Genomic DNA, 14,897 nt, shown 5'->3' with positions numbered 1-14,897 from the left:
AGCAGAAAAACTAGCACCAAAACTCTTCCGCTACTTTCACAATATCAGCTTTGGTCTGTTTACACTTCCGACTGCTGATTCCAGAACCAAGTTTCGGTACCATCCATATTCATAACTAATTCATAAAACTGCTGTTCAAATAATGAAGAACAGATTCCCATGTGATTTATTTCTATTTGTGTAACAGCATTGTTACAAATGACATTTCTATTTGGCAACATATTCTGTTGCTATGTTGCCATTTAAAAAGGGTGGGGCTCTAGTGGACCCACGGGCGCCCTCCCCCGACTCTCCTGCCCCCCCGAGCCGGCTGGCCTGCATAGTCGGCATGCCTGGCCGTGCTGTTCGCAGCAGAATCTCTAAGTCTGCCTTTTAGTCTTTTTATAAACGGCATCAGCCGTGGGGCCAGACAAACTGACTCGGTGTCGCTCCACACTTTTACCGGCACGAGTGGCATCATCCCGCACTGACAAATATGGACTGGCGCTGAAAGTGTGTGAAAGAATATATGATTTGAATAATGTAATTAACAGGCTTTTAATGTGAAAGGATTAAAATGTAAAGATAAACAGCAATACATGTGCTTGTTGGGTTAGCCGCTTCTCAATGGGAATAATACCAGCCATCACCAAGGTTACCCCTTTATTTAAGCGTGTGTGTGCGCAAAAATGAAATTGAAAAATAGTTTGATGTCGTCCGAGTCTAGCAGTCTCTGTTATGCGACAGGAAGTTAGTTAAGAATTGACGGCAAACAACCTTGAGTTTGAGAACGTGCCAGGATGAATCTTTTTCTTCCACAAAGCAATGAAAAGCAAATCAAGGCCGACCGTACTTTCATGGCCGGTCACATTCTCAAAAAAAAAAGCCTTTTGTGCTTTTATACTGTAGTTTTTATGTTTTATTTCTTTATCGCTTTAAAATCCTATGTATATAAAGTCAATGACAATCTCATGAGGTGAGGTTTTCTTATTCTTATACAAAAGTTGACAATGTGTCATAGTTTACCTTTGGATATCGTACGTATTTATCCATCCCAGCATAATATACTGTACAAGATACAACTACTACTACTCTGGGGAATAATAAACAACATATTTCAAAACAAGTGCCGCAAAGCATGCTGGGGAGGGAATTATGTCTGTTCCCTGCATGCTTTGCGGCACCTCAGCATATTTGTAGATGGATAGAAGGGTAGATGGATAGATGGATAGATTGACTTCCTTTATTGTCATTGCAAAAAAACACAGCAGTGAAATTGCCAAAGAAATGTTGTTGCCTGGCTCCTGTATAATACCAGAGACAAAAGAAGATAAATAATAATAATTTAATAATTATTATTAAATAGTATTATTAAATTATAATAATATAATAATATTTATGATTATTAATTAATATAATGTATTAATAGTCAAGTATTATTATTATTATTATATAATATTAAATAATAATAATGAATATTGTTATTGTTATTATTTATCTTCTTTTGTCTCTGGTATTATGTGGGAGCCAGGCAATGAAATTTTTTGGCAATTTCACAATTATTATTATTTATAATATAATATAATATTTTACATTATTATACATTTTTGGGCAATTTCACAATTATTATTAATAATATAATATAATATAATATAATATAATATTTTACATTATTATATATTTTTGGCAATTTCACAATTATTATTAATAATATAATATAATATTTTACATTATTATAATTTTTTGGCAATTTCACAATTATTATTATTTATAATATAATATAATATAATATAACATAACATAACATAATATAATATAATATAATATAATATAATATAATATAATATAATATAATATAATATAATATAATATAATATAATAATATGGAGAATAAATAGATGCACTGTTTACTTTTCTCTACATAATGCAAACTATCATTCATCTTTCCAGATGAGATTAAAGAGAAAATGTACTTTATCACGGTGCTACGAAGACATGAAGTTGTCCTGCACACCTTCTGTCTTTGTAAAGAGAGTCAACTGACAGATAAAATGGCTAAACGTCCTTGCTAACTTGCTGGGGGCCATTACGATTTAATTTACCATAAAGGTCACAATCCAAATTTTCAGGGTGGCTAGCTTGATTGCACAAGTTGGGGGCAAAAAAAAAATGGATGGCTTCTTAAAAGGTCATCTGTTTTGATGGTGCTGTTGCTGACATGGTTATTCTAAACGTTACAGGCTAACGTAACCTTAGAAACACACATAGAGGCTTCTGCTCTAATAGCCTGCCGGGGTACCTTGTCCACTGTAAGAAATAAACACCTCTTAAATAGCAGGTGGGGGCACTTAAGTAGCTGTAATTGCTTTTATAGTTGGCCAACGTCTCCATGAGGCGTTGCCCAATGCTGCACTGCAACCTGATTCGGTTGATATTTCCACTGCAGGTGTGTTGGCAGCACGTAGATAGAATACGCTAAGTAGTGTCACATCACAGCGTAGATAGAATACGCTAAGTAGTGTCACATCACTGCAGCAGGCACTCAAACCAAACTGATAAGTTAATGAATGGAACATACAACAAAGTACACGTCAGCATGGTCTTACTATGTCACTAACATGAGCCCGTGACATGTTGGATGCCGAGGTGGAGGCTCCTGGAGAGGCAGGGAGTGTGTTGTTGTGCACTGACGAGGCGGGCAGGGCGGACCTCTTGGCAGCAACTGCAGTTGTTGCAATACTTGCTTTCGCTTTTAAGCAGGGGTCTCAAACTCAATTTACTTAACCCATCAGGTTTTCCAAAAAAAACAAAAACAAAAAAAAAAACACATTTATTAAAAACAGAAAAATGAATAAACTTTAATATAACTAAAGCTCTGATAAAACATTCCACTGTTCTCAAATATCTTACTTTTTATTTTTTTACACAAAATAAGATGAAAAATAAATAAACAAATCAAGAATAAAGAAAATCAATCAATCAGTAATAAATAAATAAATATAATAATAACAATAAAACGGCAAATAAAAAAAACTTAAGAAACCACATATAGTTGGTGGGTAGACAAATTATTTTTTTCAGATTAAAATGAACAAAGCATTATTAGAGCCCTGTAGACATGACAAAACACGACTATAGTCACATTTATACTTTTTTTAATTTACAACATATTGCGCAACTGCAGGGTCTTGAGACACATGCTAACTCGCAAACTAGAGAGCTAGCGACCTAAACGGTAGCCTACAAGTTATTTCCTTTAAACTTAAATAGCCAAAAACTTACCACTTCCACACAGATAGGGAGGATAACTATTAACAGTTATTTAACCTTTAACATGAACATTAATCAAACGTAATCATTTTTTCTAAGCCTAAACACAAGACCAGGTTGACCTTATTTCCAAACCTGACAGGAAATTATTTTACTCGAACATAACATACTCTGTGACCCTAATCCGGGGGTCTCAAACTCAATTTACCTGGGGGCCACTGGAGCTAGGGTCTGGGCAAGGATGGGCTGCATCAGGTTTTCAAAAAAAAAACAAAAACGCATTTATTAAAAACAGAAAAATATACAAACTTTTTCAGTGCTTTGGTTCCGATTTTCTACAATAAAAGCTCTGATAAAACATTCCACTGTTCTCAAATATCTTAATTTTTATTTTTCTACACAAAATAAGATGAAAAATAAATAAACAAATCAAGAATAAAGAAAATCAATCAATCAGTAATAAATAAATAAATATAATAATAACAATAACCACTTCCACACAGATAGGGAGGATAACTATTAACAGTTATTTAACCTTTAACATGAACATTAATCAAACGTAATAATTTTTCCTGGGTACATGATACCATACAGCATCCATATCAAACTTGCGCGGGCGGCACTAACATTAAACTTTCATATCAAGGCGGGGGCCTAAAAGTAGTGTCCTGCGGGCCACATTTGGCCCGCGGGCCGTGTGTTTGAGACCCCTGCCCTAATCTCACTCATCATTGCCAACTTCCTGGTCGGTAAGATGATTCTGACCGCATGTCGGCACGCTCCTCCTCAATATAAGTCACGATTCTCACTTCCTATTTTGAAATAAACAGAATGAAATAGAATACAATAATACATAGACAAAAACAAATTTCCCACGTTTTTTTTTTTTTCCCCTGAAGGCAACACACACGTACATCCACACATACAAAAGCTAATAAAGCGGCTCTATTGAGTAGCACTGAGGGTCAGTGGTAATAATGGCTGCCTGCTCTTGACTCCTCTTCGCTCTTTGTCCTTTTTCTCTCCAAACTCAATTCTCTCTCCAATCTGAAGACCCTTCTCCTCCCCTCTAGTCCTCCTCTCACGCTCCTCTCTGCTTTCAATATCACTCGTCCTTTCTTATTTCATCTCAAGTTCCCCTTTCAGCCGCGTCCTTTCAGCGGATTGTGTCATGGCACACTTAGACTTGTTTTAATTATGAAACATAACGAGAGGAAGAAATATTGGGAATGTGTTCTAGTTGACGCTTGTACCGCTCTTGTGCGTCCTTGTACTCGCTGCAGCAACACGTATTTGTTTCTTTCACCGTTAAACCAAGCGAAATGTGTAGAAATTACAAGTCCATTTATATGATGAACGTCCTCCTAGGTGTGCCAACGGCTTTCACGGCCAACCCACGGTCCCAGGGGGCTCCTGCCAGCCTTGTGATTGCCATGGAAACCTGGACCTGACTACACCTGGCAGCTGTGATCCAATCACAGGCCAGTGTCTGCACTGTCGCCAAGGTTATGGCGGCGTGGCGTGCGACAGTTGCGACAAAGGTTACTTTGGCGATGCCGTCACTGCGAAGAACTGCCAGGGTAAGTTTGAACATGTACTTTTTTACTATGTTCTCGCTAAAGTACTCGGTCATGCAAAATTATCCCACACAGTTGCAGGTTAAATAAAAGGCAAATAAAGTAAAAAGTATTTTTTGAAAAGTACATATATAGTATTTTCTGGACTCTGTTGCTGTTATGTTAGCAAGTCAGCAAGTTTTCGTGCTAATGCTAAAGCAACTAATTTATCTTTTACAATACAGTACTGTTGATTTCACATTTCATTACATACTGTATTTTCTGGACTATAAGTCGCTCCGGAGAAAAGTCGCACAAGGCAAAAAATGCATAATTAGGTAGAAAAAAAACATACATAAGTCGGACTGGAGTATAAGTTGCATTTTTTGCGAGTACCGTATTTTCTGGACTATAAGTCGCTCTGGAGTATAAGTCGCACAATGCCAAAAATGCATCATTAGGTAGAAAAAAACATACATAAATCGCATTTTTTGCGAGTACTGTGTTTTCTGGACTATAAGTTGCTCCGGAGTATAAGTCGCACAAGGCCAAAAATGCATAATTAGGTAGAAAAAAACATACATAAATCGCATTTTTTGCGAGTACTGTATTTTCTGGACTATAAGTCGCACTGGAGTATAAGTCGCATTTTTTACAGGTAATTTATTTTCCAAACTACTTGACCAAAACAGACATTATGTCCTCTTGGAAGGCAAGTTCTACCAATAAAAGAATAGAGAACAGGCTGAATAGGTGTAAGATATGCTAACACAATGGTTATTCAGCTACACAAAAAATAAACATGAACAGAAAAGGTGTCCAGTATTTATGTAACATAAATATTTTTTTTTACATTTTTAAGTCGCTCTGGAGTATAAGTCGCAGGAACAGCCAATCTATGAAAAAAAGTGTGACTTATAGTCCGGGAAATACGGTAATGCCATTCTGTTTCATTATATATAATGCAAATCCAGTAGTTCTGAAGTTGGTAACTCATACCAAGATGGTATTTGGAGCTGGTACGGGATCACATCGACTAAGATTGAACTGCAAACGGAACGCTCGTTGTGTTGCAGTTACCGATTCCTTTGTTTTGATCAACGTTTCCACAATGAGAGAACCATGCTCACCGGTCCAATTCATGGCAGCAACTGAAAAAGAAACTAAAAAAAAATGGCATTATAAAGAAACAAAGCAAAATAGCATTGAAAATAAAAACACTTTTTAGTGTTTTTACTTTATTTGCCTTTTATTTAACCTACAAATGTGTCAGATCATTTTGCCTGACTCTGTACGTATAGCACAAATATAACTACAAAACATAAATATATAAGTTGGTAAACACCTTATATTTCAGAAACCGTTTATTTTTACTACTATTCACTGAACATGAATTGACACAAAGGTGTTATTTTCTAAACAGCTAGCAACACATGGTGGTAGCGTAATGGGCTGAGGTTGCATGAGTGCTGTCTGCACTCGGGAGCTGTGGTCAATTGAGCGAAGAAAATGATGGGTTTTTTTTAAACGATACATAGTGTTGACGTATTTTCACAGAACAGTAAATATAGGCTACTGTCCAAGCTGTACACTGACTCCTCTAAGCATCGCAGTTCCATTTCTATAGTACTGTCCCTTTAAGAAGATACAATGATGTTTTTTTGGATTTGTGGGTGGTGTACTCAGCTGTGAAACACTATATGGACATTTTAAACATAATACTGAACAATCAGTGCCAAGCAGGCCCAGTTTCCTGCCTCCCGCTGTTGATGTCGCCTCTACATTTTGATTGGTGCGTGTGAGGGAACTGACACTAATGAGCCCTGCTGTTTTTCAAAACTATTTCCACCTGAAAGCCCCATCATCGCGATGGAGGGAAAAAAAAATAAAAATCACCAGGCCGGGGGTGTTTATTTTTTTTTATTTATTTTTTATTTTTTTGCACTTAGCACTTGGAGCGCTGTCAACAAAATAGATGCTGCCAAAGTCTAAAAGACATCTTGTGTCCAGAAGGCCATTAGTTTGAGAACAAGCGGTGATTTTGCTGCTGTTGCTGTTTGTCGGTAAATACGATACACTTTGCTTTGCAACATGTGTTAATATTGTAGCGTTTTGCACTGATTATGGCAGTGATAAGTATATTTTAGTTGACAGCAACCCTAATTGATGCATTAAGTATTCTCAGTTCTTAGGCAGCGACCTAAGAACGGAAGCCCAGACTTCCTTCCTTCTATCCTGGGTCCTCCCCAGGGAGGGGTCTGGGAGACACCCTGACCAGATATCCATATCCAATTTATCCAATATCAATAACAGCAGAAAAAAAAACATAGCAATATGAATAAATATGTCATTTTCATGCCAGTACTGGACATCCCGAATGGGAATTGTAGCTTGCAGCAAGCGACCAATCAGATTTCTAACAAACCAAAATGGGTTTGGGCCCATCTAAGGCGGGCCATGGACCAAATCTATTTAGTGTAGTCCACAACTAACAGTTTTTTTGTAGTACTGCCTTAGAATATAATAGAAACCCAATCATAGAGGATCTTTGACAGCATTTTTCCAAAGTTCCTGTCATATAGAAGAGCTTTGTTTTATTTATGACTTGGGTGAAGTAAAATGAGCGTGGAAGTTGGGCCTCCGGTCCTAAAATTTCTGAGTAAATGTAGTTAAATGTAGGAGAAAAAAAGCATTTGAGTTTAAATATTTGATAAGTTCAACTCTTAAAACTCAATCAAATGGTCCAGGGTGCACCCCTGCTTCTCACCCAAAGTCAGCTGGGATAGGCTTCAGCTCATCGTGGAGTGGAGCTGGCATTCATCATATGAGACTACAAAAAGTGATCCAAGCATAAAACACGCCAAAGGGTCTCTTCTATGAAACGGATATATTTCATCCGAGCGCTGAAACAGTCATGACGCCATCAGGAGTGTGTGCTGGTCATGTTGTGGTGTGTGTGTTGTGTTGCTCGGTGTATTGTATATATATATGAATATGGAAATGGTTTTATTTCATTTGAACATGCATCAGATTACAATTGAATGTTACAGTTCCACATGTCCAAAAGGAGTAGGAAGAAGCAAAGCTTATTAAATCCTACCCCTCCATCTGGTACTTTTACAATCAGTAACTGTTACATTTGTTCACTTCCTGCTTTCATAATATCATTTAAGTTATTTTTATTTTTCACATATCGAAGTTCGAGGCGATATGACCGTACAATGACATAATGGGTACCATAGTAACTGTCAATATAGTGAGATATATATATATATATATATATATATATATATATATATATATATATATATATATATGAATATGGTAATGGTTTTATTTCATTTGAACATGCATCAGATTACAATTGAGTGCATCCCATAATCAGTTCACAGTTCCACATGTCCAAAAGGAGTAGGAAGAAGCAAAGCTTATTAAATCCTACCCCTCCATCTGGTACTTTTACAATCAGTAACTGGTACATTTGTTCACTTCCTGCTTTTCTCATTTATTTTTATTTTTATTTTTATTTTTATTTTTATTTTTATTTTTATTTTTATTTTTATTTTTATTTTTATTTTTATTTTTATTTTTATTTTTATTTTTATTTTTATTTTTATTTTTATTTTTATTTTTATTTTTATTTTTATTTTTATTTTTATTTTTATTTTTATTTTTATTTTTCACATATCGAAGTAGGAGGTGATATGAGCATCCAATGCCATAATGGGTACCATAGTAAGTGTCAATATAGTGATATATATAGCACATCATGACTGGTTCAAGACTCTTCATCCTTGTATTTAGCAAACATCAACTGCTTGTATTGTTTCTTGAATTGGCTCATCGTTGTGCATTGTTTGATTTCCTTACTCAATCCATTCCATAGTTTGATTCCACATACTGAAATGCTATGGCTAGCATAACGTAGTCCTAGCATATAAGTGTTTCAAATGTACTTCTTCCCTGAGATCATATTTCTCCTCTCTTGTAGAGAAGTATTGGATGACATTTTTAGGTAATTGGTTATTTTTAGCCTTATACATTATTTTAGCTGTTTGAAGATGAACTATATCAGCAAGTTGAAGTATTTGTGATTTTAGAAATAAGGAATATTAGCCAGCAGCTGTGCAATCCGTAAAGGTGTGATGTCGGAGCGTCCCGCTGGTTGCCAGATGCGTTAAGAGTGAGAACACAAACTCCACCTGTGCAAAGGGAGACCAAGACGTGGGTGCAGATCCAGATGTGCAGGCGCTTGTCTGTGCAAATCGGGGAAGAATGGCCAAAAGAGAGAGAGAGAAGGAGAGAGTTCACACCCTGCAAAGAGCGATAGACGGTCTGTCCAATCAGGAGACGGATAAAGCACAAAGGCAGCTAGACGCTCTGACTTTTTACTATTAATGCGTGTTTGATAGTTCATTGTTCTGTAGCTGTTTTCCCTCCACCCGGCTAAATGCTTATTGATTAATCGGCCTGATGTATTGCACCGCTGCATCGCTGATTGGCTGCTCTGGTCTGGAAGATGGAGGGTTGTTATTGATCCCGTGCAAATGACAAAAGACCAGCAGGAATTATTAAAAGACAATAACTCTCGCCTTCTGTCTCTTTGCCTCTCCTTATCGCTCCAAGTCTTAATGAATTTTATTGAGTGGTGCAAGGAGTTCGGGTCAAGTCCATTTGCCTTCCAATATGCTGCAAAAATCCAGTACTTTTTGTTTGTTTTGATGTCAAACTTCACATTCAAGGCCATTTCTTGTAGACGCACAGTGGAATTAATTACGGCAAAGTAACCCGAAAATGCATTATGAGTATGTGTGTGTGTTGGTTCAATAATAATATCACCATTTGACTATTTTTCACATGAGGAAAGGTCTTCTGAGGATAAGAACGGATATGTAGTAATTCAATAATGTAATAACGGTTCCTTCCGTCCAGTTAAGCAAGGTTCCGTAGATGCTCCACCGATCAATAAAGCCTTATGGGATCTTATTGGATATGCAGAATTGTGAATTGTGTTGTGTAATTTGCTCACAGTGATTGGCCTGAAACCATTACCGTTACGTTATTTTACATCCCAAGCCAAGTGCGCCAAAGAAAAGGAAAGCCGTCACCACGCAAGTGGAAATGAACGTTATTAGAAGCTGAGAGCTCAGAAGCAGTTTCTTTGGAAGTCGTTTGCTTCCACAAGCAATCTCCCGCTACTCCCCACTCTTGTTATCAGTGGGGAAGCTCTAAGGACTGACATCACATCGCTTGTGGACTGAAAATTGCAACCATCGGCCGGCCCCCACGGCGTGGCTATGTAGTGATACTCACAGCTAGTGGGACTCTACGAGTGACGTAGGAGGGGGGTGTCTATGTGGAACCATGTGAGGGCATGATATAAATTTTTAATCAGATTAATCACAGATTCATTCATTCATTTTCTACCGCTTATCCTCACGAGGGTTGCGGGGGTGCTGGAGCCAATCCCAGCTGTCTTTGGGCGAGAGGCGCGGTACACCCTGGACTGGTGGCCAGCCAATCACAGGGCACATATAGACAAACAACCATTCACACTCACATTCATACCTATGGACAACTTGGAGTCGCCAATTAACCTAGCATGTAGCCGGAGAAAAACCCACGCATGCACAGGGAGAACATGCAAACTCCACACAGAGTTGGCCGAGGGTGGAATTGAACTCGGATCTCCTAGCTGTGAGGTCTGCGCATAACCACTAGACCGCCGTTCAGCCCTTAATCACATATTATATATTTAAATTAATTACGAAACAATTTGCAACCACGGGCATATTTCAGACATAGTTGCAAATTATGATTAATCATGGTTAATTTTTTAAAACATGATTAATTTGATTAAAAATTTAACTAATTTGACAGCCCTAATAATGACATCATTTTTCCTCACAATGTTATGAGTTTTTATGCGAGTATTTGTTATTAGAATACGGCTTTTTTCTATTCATATTTTGACTTTATTTCGGAAAATTACAGTTTTTCCATTTTTTTTCTTCTGCAATTATTACTTTATTATCGGAATATTTTGCAGCGCAAATTTTACATTATTATCTTAACATAACGTTTTCCACAACCTAATTTTCTCCCCAAATTCTTATTCTTTTTTTCTCAATCATTTTTCTCATATTTTAACTTATTTAAAAATAAACACACTTTTTTAAAATATTGTAACTTTATTCGACTAAAATCACATTATTTTTCTTCATAGTATGACAACTTTATGACTTTTTTTCTTTTAATTATATTTTTTACAATGTGACATGGGCCAACAAAACAACCAGCCATCGGCCACAAATGGCCCGTAGGCTACACTTTGGACACCCTTTCTCTGGAAACTATAATATGCCTCTCAAAGTTATTAAATACACTTTAAAGTCCACATGAATAAACAATTCCAGGTACATGGTATGTAGTACTGTACTAACATAACATGCAGTAACACAACATCGTCTTGTTAAAGCATTTTCCTGCTGACAGCAACATCCATTTTGGAAAAATGTTTTATTGACAGCTCAAATGCAAAATTTTTGTATATAATAAATAAATGCATAAAAAAATAATAAGAGCAGAAAAAGCCCACATTTTAGGCTCGCATTGTGGCGATTGACAGAATGGAGTCCAGATGGTCGCCCAAAGGGTGCAGCGAGAGGGGCAAGAGACTGTTTGAGCGAGTGTGTGTGTGTGTGTGTGTGTGTGTGTGTGTGAAACAGTGTTTATATGTGTGTGTGTGTGTGTGTGTGAAACAGTGTTTATATGTGTGTGTTTTCTTGTCTGGTTGCCGTGCTGTGTTCATGTACATGAGTAGGTGTATGCATGTACTGCGGTACATACATAAATGCCTCATTTCTTTGTGTGTGAGTGTGGACATCTGTTGGAGTCCTTTTTTATTTTCTCCTCACTTTCTCAGCCCACACTCGGGTTGGTCCTTCTGTCTGCTTTGCATGGAACAGGAGACGAGCGAGTCCATGTGTGAGCACCTTATTTCTTAAGATGCGCTGTGTTTTTGTTCCTGCGTGAGAACCTCATGCGCCAGATGGGCGCTGTGATGTCCGGGCTTTTAATTGCGTGTGTTTGGTTTGTATTTGTCGTTCTTCACTTTCACTTAAACACACAAGGTTCCTCCCAGTGGCGTCATTAGGCGCATTTTAGGGGGGCTGTTCTTAAGCCCCCCCATAATTAGATATTTCTTATTGATTTTTTACATTTTTTTATTGTTTTTTTTTCACAAAAAATCTGACAAATTTGAAATCATAATCGGAATTGTAATCATAATCATAATCATAATACATTTCATTTGTATAGCGCTTTTCAGAGTACTTAAAGACGCTTTACAGTGGAGAAAAAAAGAAATAATAATAGAGTAAAAACAGAGTAAACGATGCATTAAAATACAATATCCATACATTCATTCATAGATAAAACTATCTATCTTTCCTTCCTTCTTTCCTTCTTTCCTTCTTCCCTTCTTCCCTTCTTTCCTTCTTTCCTTCTTTCCTTCTTTCCTTCTTTCCTTCTTTCTTTCCTTCTTTCCTTCCTTCTTTTCTTCCTTATCTTGTATTTTATATTGGTGTTTTTATCTCCTGTACAGCGACCTTGGGTGTCCTGAAAGGCGCTTTTAAAAAAAATGTATTATTATTATTATTCCTTCCTTCTTTCCTTCCTTCCTTCCTTCCTTCCTTCCTTCCTTCCTTCTTTCCTTTCTTCTTTATTTCTTTCCTTCCTTCTTTCCTTCCTTCTTTCCTTCCTTCCTTCCCTCCTTCCTTCCTTCCTTCCTTCTTTCCTTCCTTCCTTCTTTCCTTCTTTCCTTCCTTCCTTCCTTCTTTCCTTCTTTCCTTCCTTCCTTCCTTCTTTCCTTCCTTCTTTCCTTCTTTCCTTCTTTCCTTCCTTCCGTCTTTCCTTCCTTCCTTCTTTCCTTCCTTCTTTCCTTTCTTCCCTCCTTCTTTCCTTCTTTCCCTCCTTCTTTCCTTCTTTCCTTCCTTCTTTCCTTCTTTGTTTCCTTCTTTCCTTCTTTGCTTCCTTCTTTCCTTCCTTGCTTCCTTCCTTGCTTCCTTCCTTGCTTCCTTCCTTCTTTCCTTCCTTCCTTCCTTCCTTCCTTCCTTCCTTCCTTCCTTCCTTCCTTCTTTCCTTCCTTCTTTCCTTCTTTCCTTCCTTCTTTCCTTCCTTCCCTCCTTCTTTCCTTCTTTCCCTCCTTCTTTCCTTCTTTCCTTCCTTCTTTGTTTCCTTCTTTCCTTCCTTCTTTTCTTTCTTCTTTCCTTCTTTCCTTCCTTCTTTCCTTCTTTCCTTCCTTGCTTCCTTGCTTCCTTCCTTCTTTCTTTCCTTCTTTCCTTCCTTCTTTCCTTCTTTCCTTCCTTCCTTCCTTCCTTCCTTCCTTCCTTCCTTCCTCTACCACTTATACTCATGAGGGTGACAGAGGGTGCTGGAGCCTATCCCAGCCGTCTTGGGGCGAGAGGCGGGGTACACCCTGGACTGGTGGCCAGCCAATCACAGGGCACATATAGACAAACAACCATTCACACTCACATTCATACCTATGGACAATTTGGAGTGGCCAATTAACCAAGCATGTTTTTGGAATGTGGGAGGAAACCGGAGTACCCGGACGGGGAGAACATGCAAAGAGATGGCCGAGGGTGTAATTGAACTCGGGGTCTCCTAGCTGTGAGGCCTGTGTGCTAACCACTCGACCACCGCTATGATTCATTTATTAATAATTTCTGATGAAAACAATTGAGTATCTCTACTAAATCTGTCCAAAAGTGGGAAAGTTATATCCCGGTTCTTGTTCCTTATTTGTTTTTTGGATTTCCTAATGTCTACTACATTCATTCATATTCTGTACATCTCCAGGGGGCTAAGCCCCCCCATCCTCAGAACCTAGTGACGCCCCTGGTTCCTCCACATAGGCACAAAAATCCTAATCTGTTTTGTCCTTCGACGAATCAGGAGCCACTGAAATAACAGCATAGATTGACAGACATCAACCAGATTCTGACATGCTAAATTGACGGTGAGATAAATTTTTGGGGTGACCATTGGTAACCAGCATTAAAGAGACATTCATGGCAACATTACAGAAAAAAACAGTAATTGCAATCCAACACTGAGGGTAAATGGAATGAGTTATTTTGAATGGAATCTGTTCCATCAATAATGAACAGCATTTGGCCTTAAAATGGGATTTAATACACAATTTGCTATCAGTCATTAAACGCAGCACAATTATTTCTCTTGGCTTCAGAATAGTTCAATTTGGCACATAATTCCTCTTTTATTCGTTATACAGAATACTTGACAAAAAGGAATTATAACCTTGATGCATAAAGGAAAGCCTAGAGAATGTCGTTGACGGGGGAGAACTGTGCCGAGAAGCATAATAAAAGTGGACGTCAACAACTAATCCTGAAGACCACCTTAAGTGCTTTAAAGTAGTGTGAAGTGAACACTTTAAATCCACATAATTGATGCAAAATATTCCTCTTCTCCTCCGGCGCAGCCTGTCAGTGCCACGTTAATGGCTCCGTCTCGGAAGTCTGCAATAAGGAGACCGGCCAGTGCCTGTGCAAAGAAAACGTGGTTGGACGACAGTGTGACGACTGCATGGTAAGTGTTTTGACACTCGTTATTAATACTCCTGAGTTTCCTGTGCCACTGTTTTAGGATTATTTCTTCTACCTTTATGATGTACCATCGTTTATTTTAATTAGTATTTGTGTAGCGCTTGTTATTCCCAGTCTTTTCCAGGATGTTTTTTTTCATTAATTTGTAGTAAATCCATGTCCTTGTACATATACTATGTATTGGTACGATGTCTTCAGGGTCCAACCTACTAATCGGTGTGTTTGTTTCTGTATAGAATCTATTTTATTTTTGATATAAAATGCTAATTTCTTATAGATGCAATGTACAGTACTCTCAGGTCAGTAGCCACGTTTACATGAGGAGTTTTTCTCTTTCCGAATGGAATCTTTCCAAATGACCTTTCCGAAAGCAATGGTATACATGGAAAGGAATATTCCAATCGCGTGTCATCATGCGCCGCTATAATCAACCAGAATAGTCAATGGGGCATACGCA

At 37.7% G+C, this 14,897-nt stretch overlaps 1 protein-coding gene across 8 annotated transcripts in view; it reads left to right on the top strand.

Annotated features, from left to right (window-relative positions):
* The window catches only part of lama2 (laminin, alpha 2), a 186,107-nt gene that overhangs the window by 95,085 nt on the left and 76,125 nt on the right, over positions 1–14,897 (top strand). For all 8 annotated transcript variants that reach the window (XM_058091728.1, XM_058091732.1, XM_058091733.1 and 5 more), the window contains 2 exons: positions 4,618–4,829; positions 14,317–14,423. In XM_058091728.1, the coding sequence (XP_057947711.1) occupies positions 4,618–4,829; positions 14,317–14,423 (319 nt within the window). The remainder of the gene's footprint in view (positions 1–4,617; positions 4,830–14,316; positions 14,424–14,897) is intronic.

The sequence above is a fragment of the Doryrhamphus excisus genome, chromosome 1 (genome assembly GCF_030265055.1).
Source record: "Doryrhamphus excisus isolate RoL2022-K1 chromosome 1, RoL_Dexc_1.0, whole genome shotgun sequence".
In the NCBI taxonomy this organism is placed as follows: domain Eukaryota; kingdom Metazoa; phylum Chordata; class Actinopteri; order Syngnathiformes; family Syngnathidae; genus Doryrhamphus; species Doryrhamphus excisus.
The sequence above is the reverse complement of the archived record's forward strand: the minus strand, read 5'-3'. Positions and strand labels throughout refer to the sequence as shown.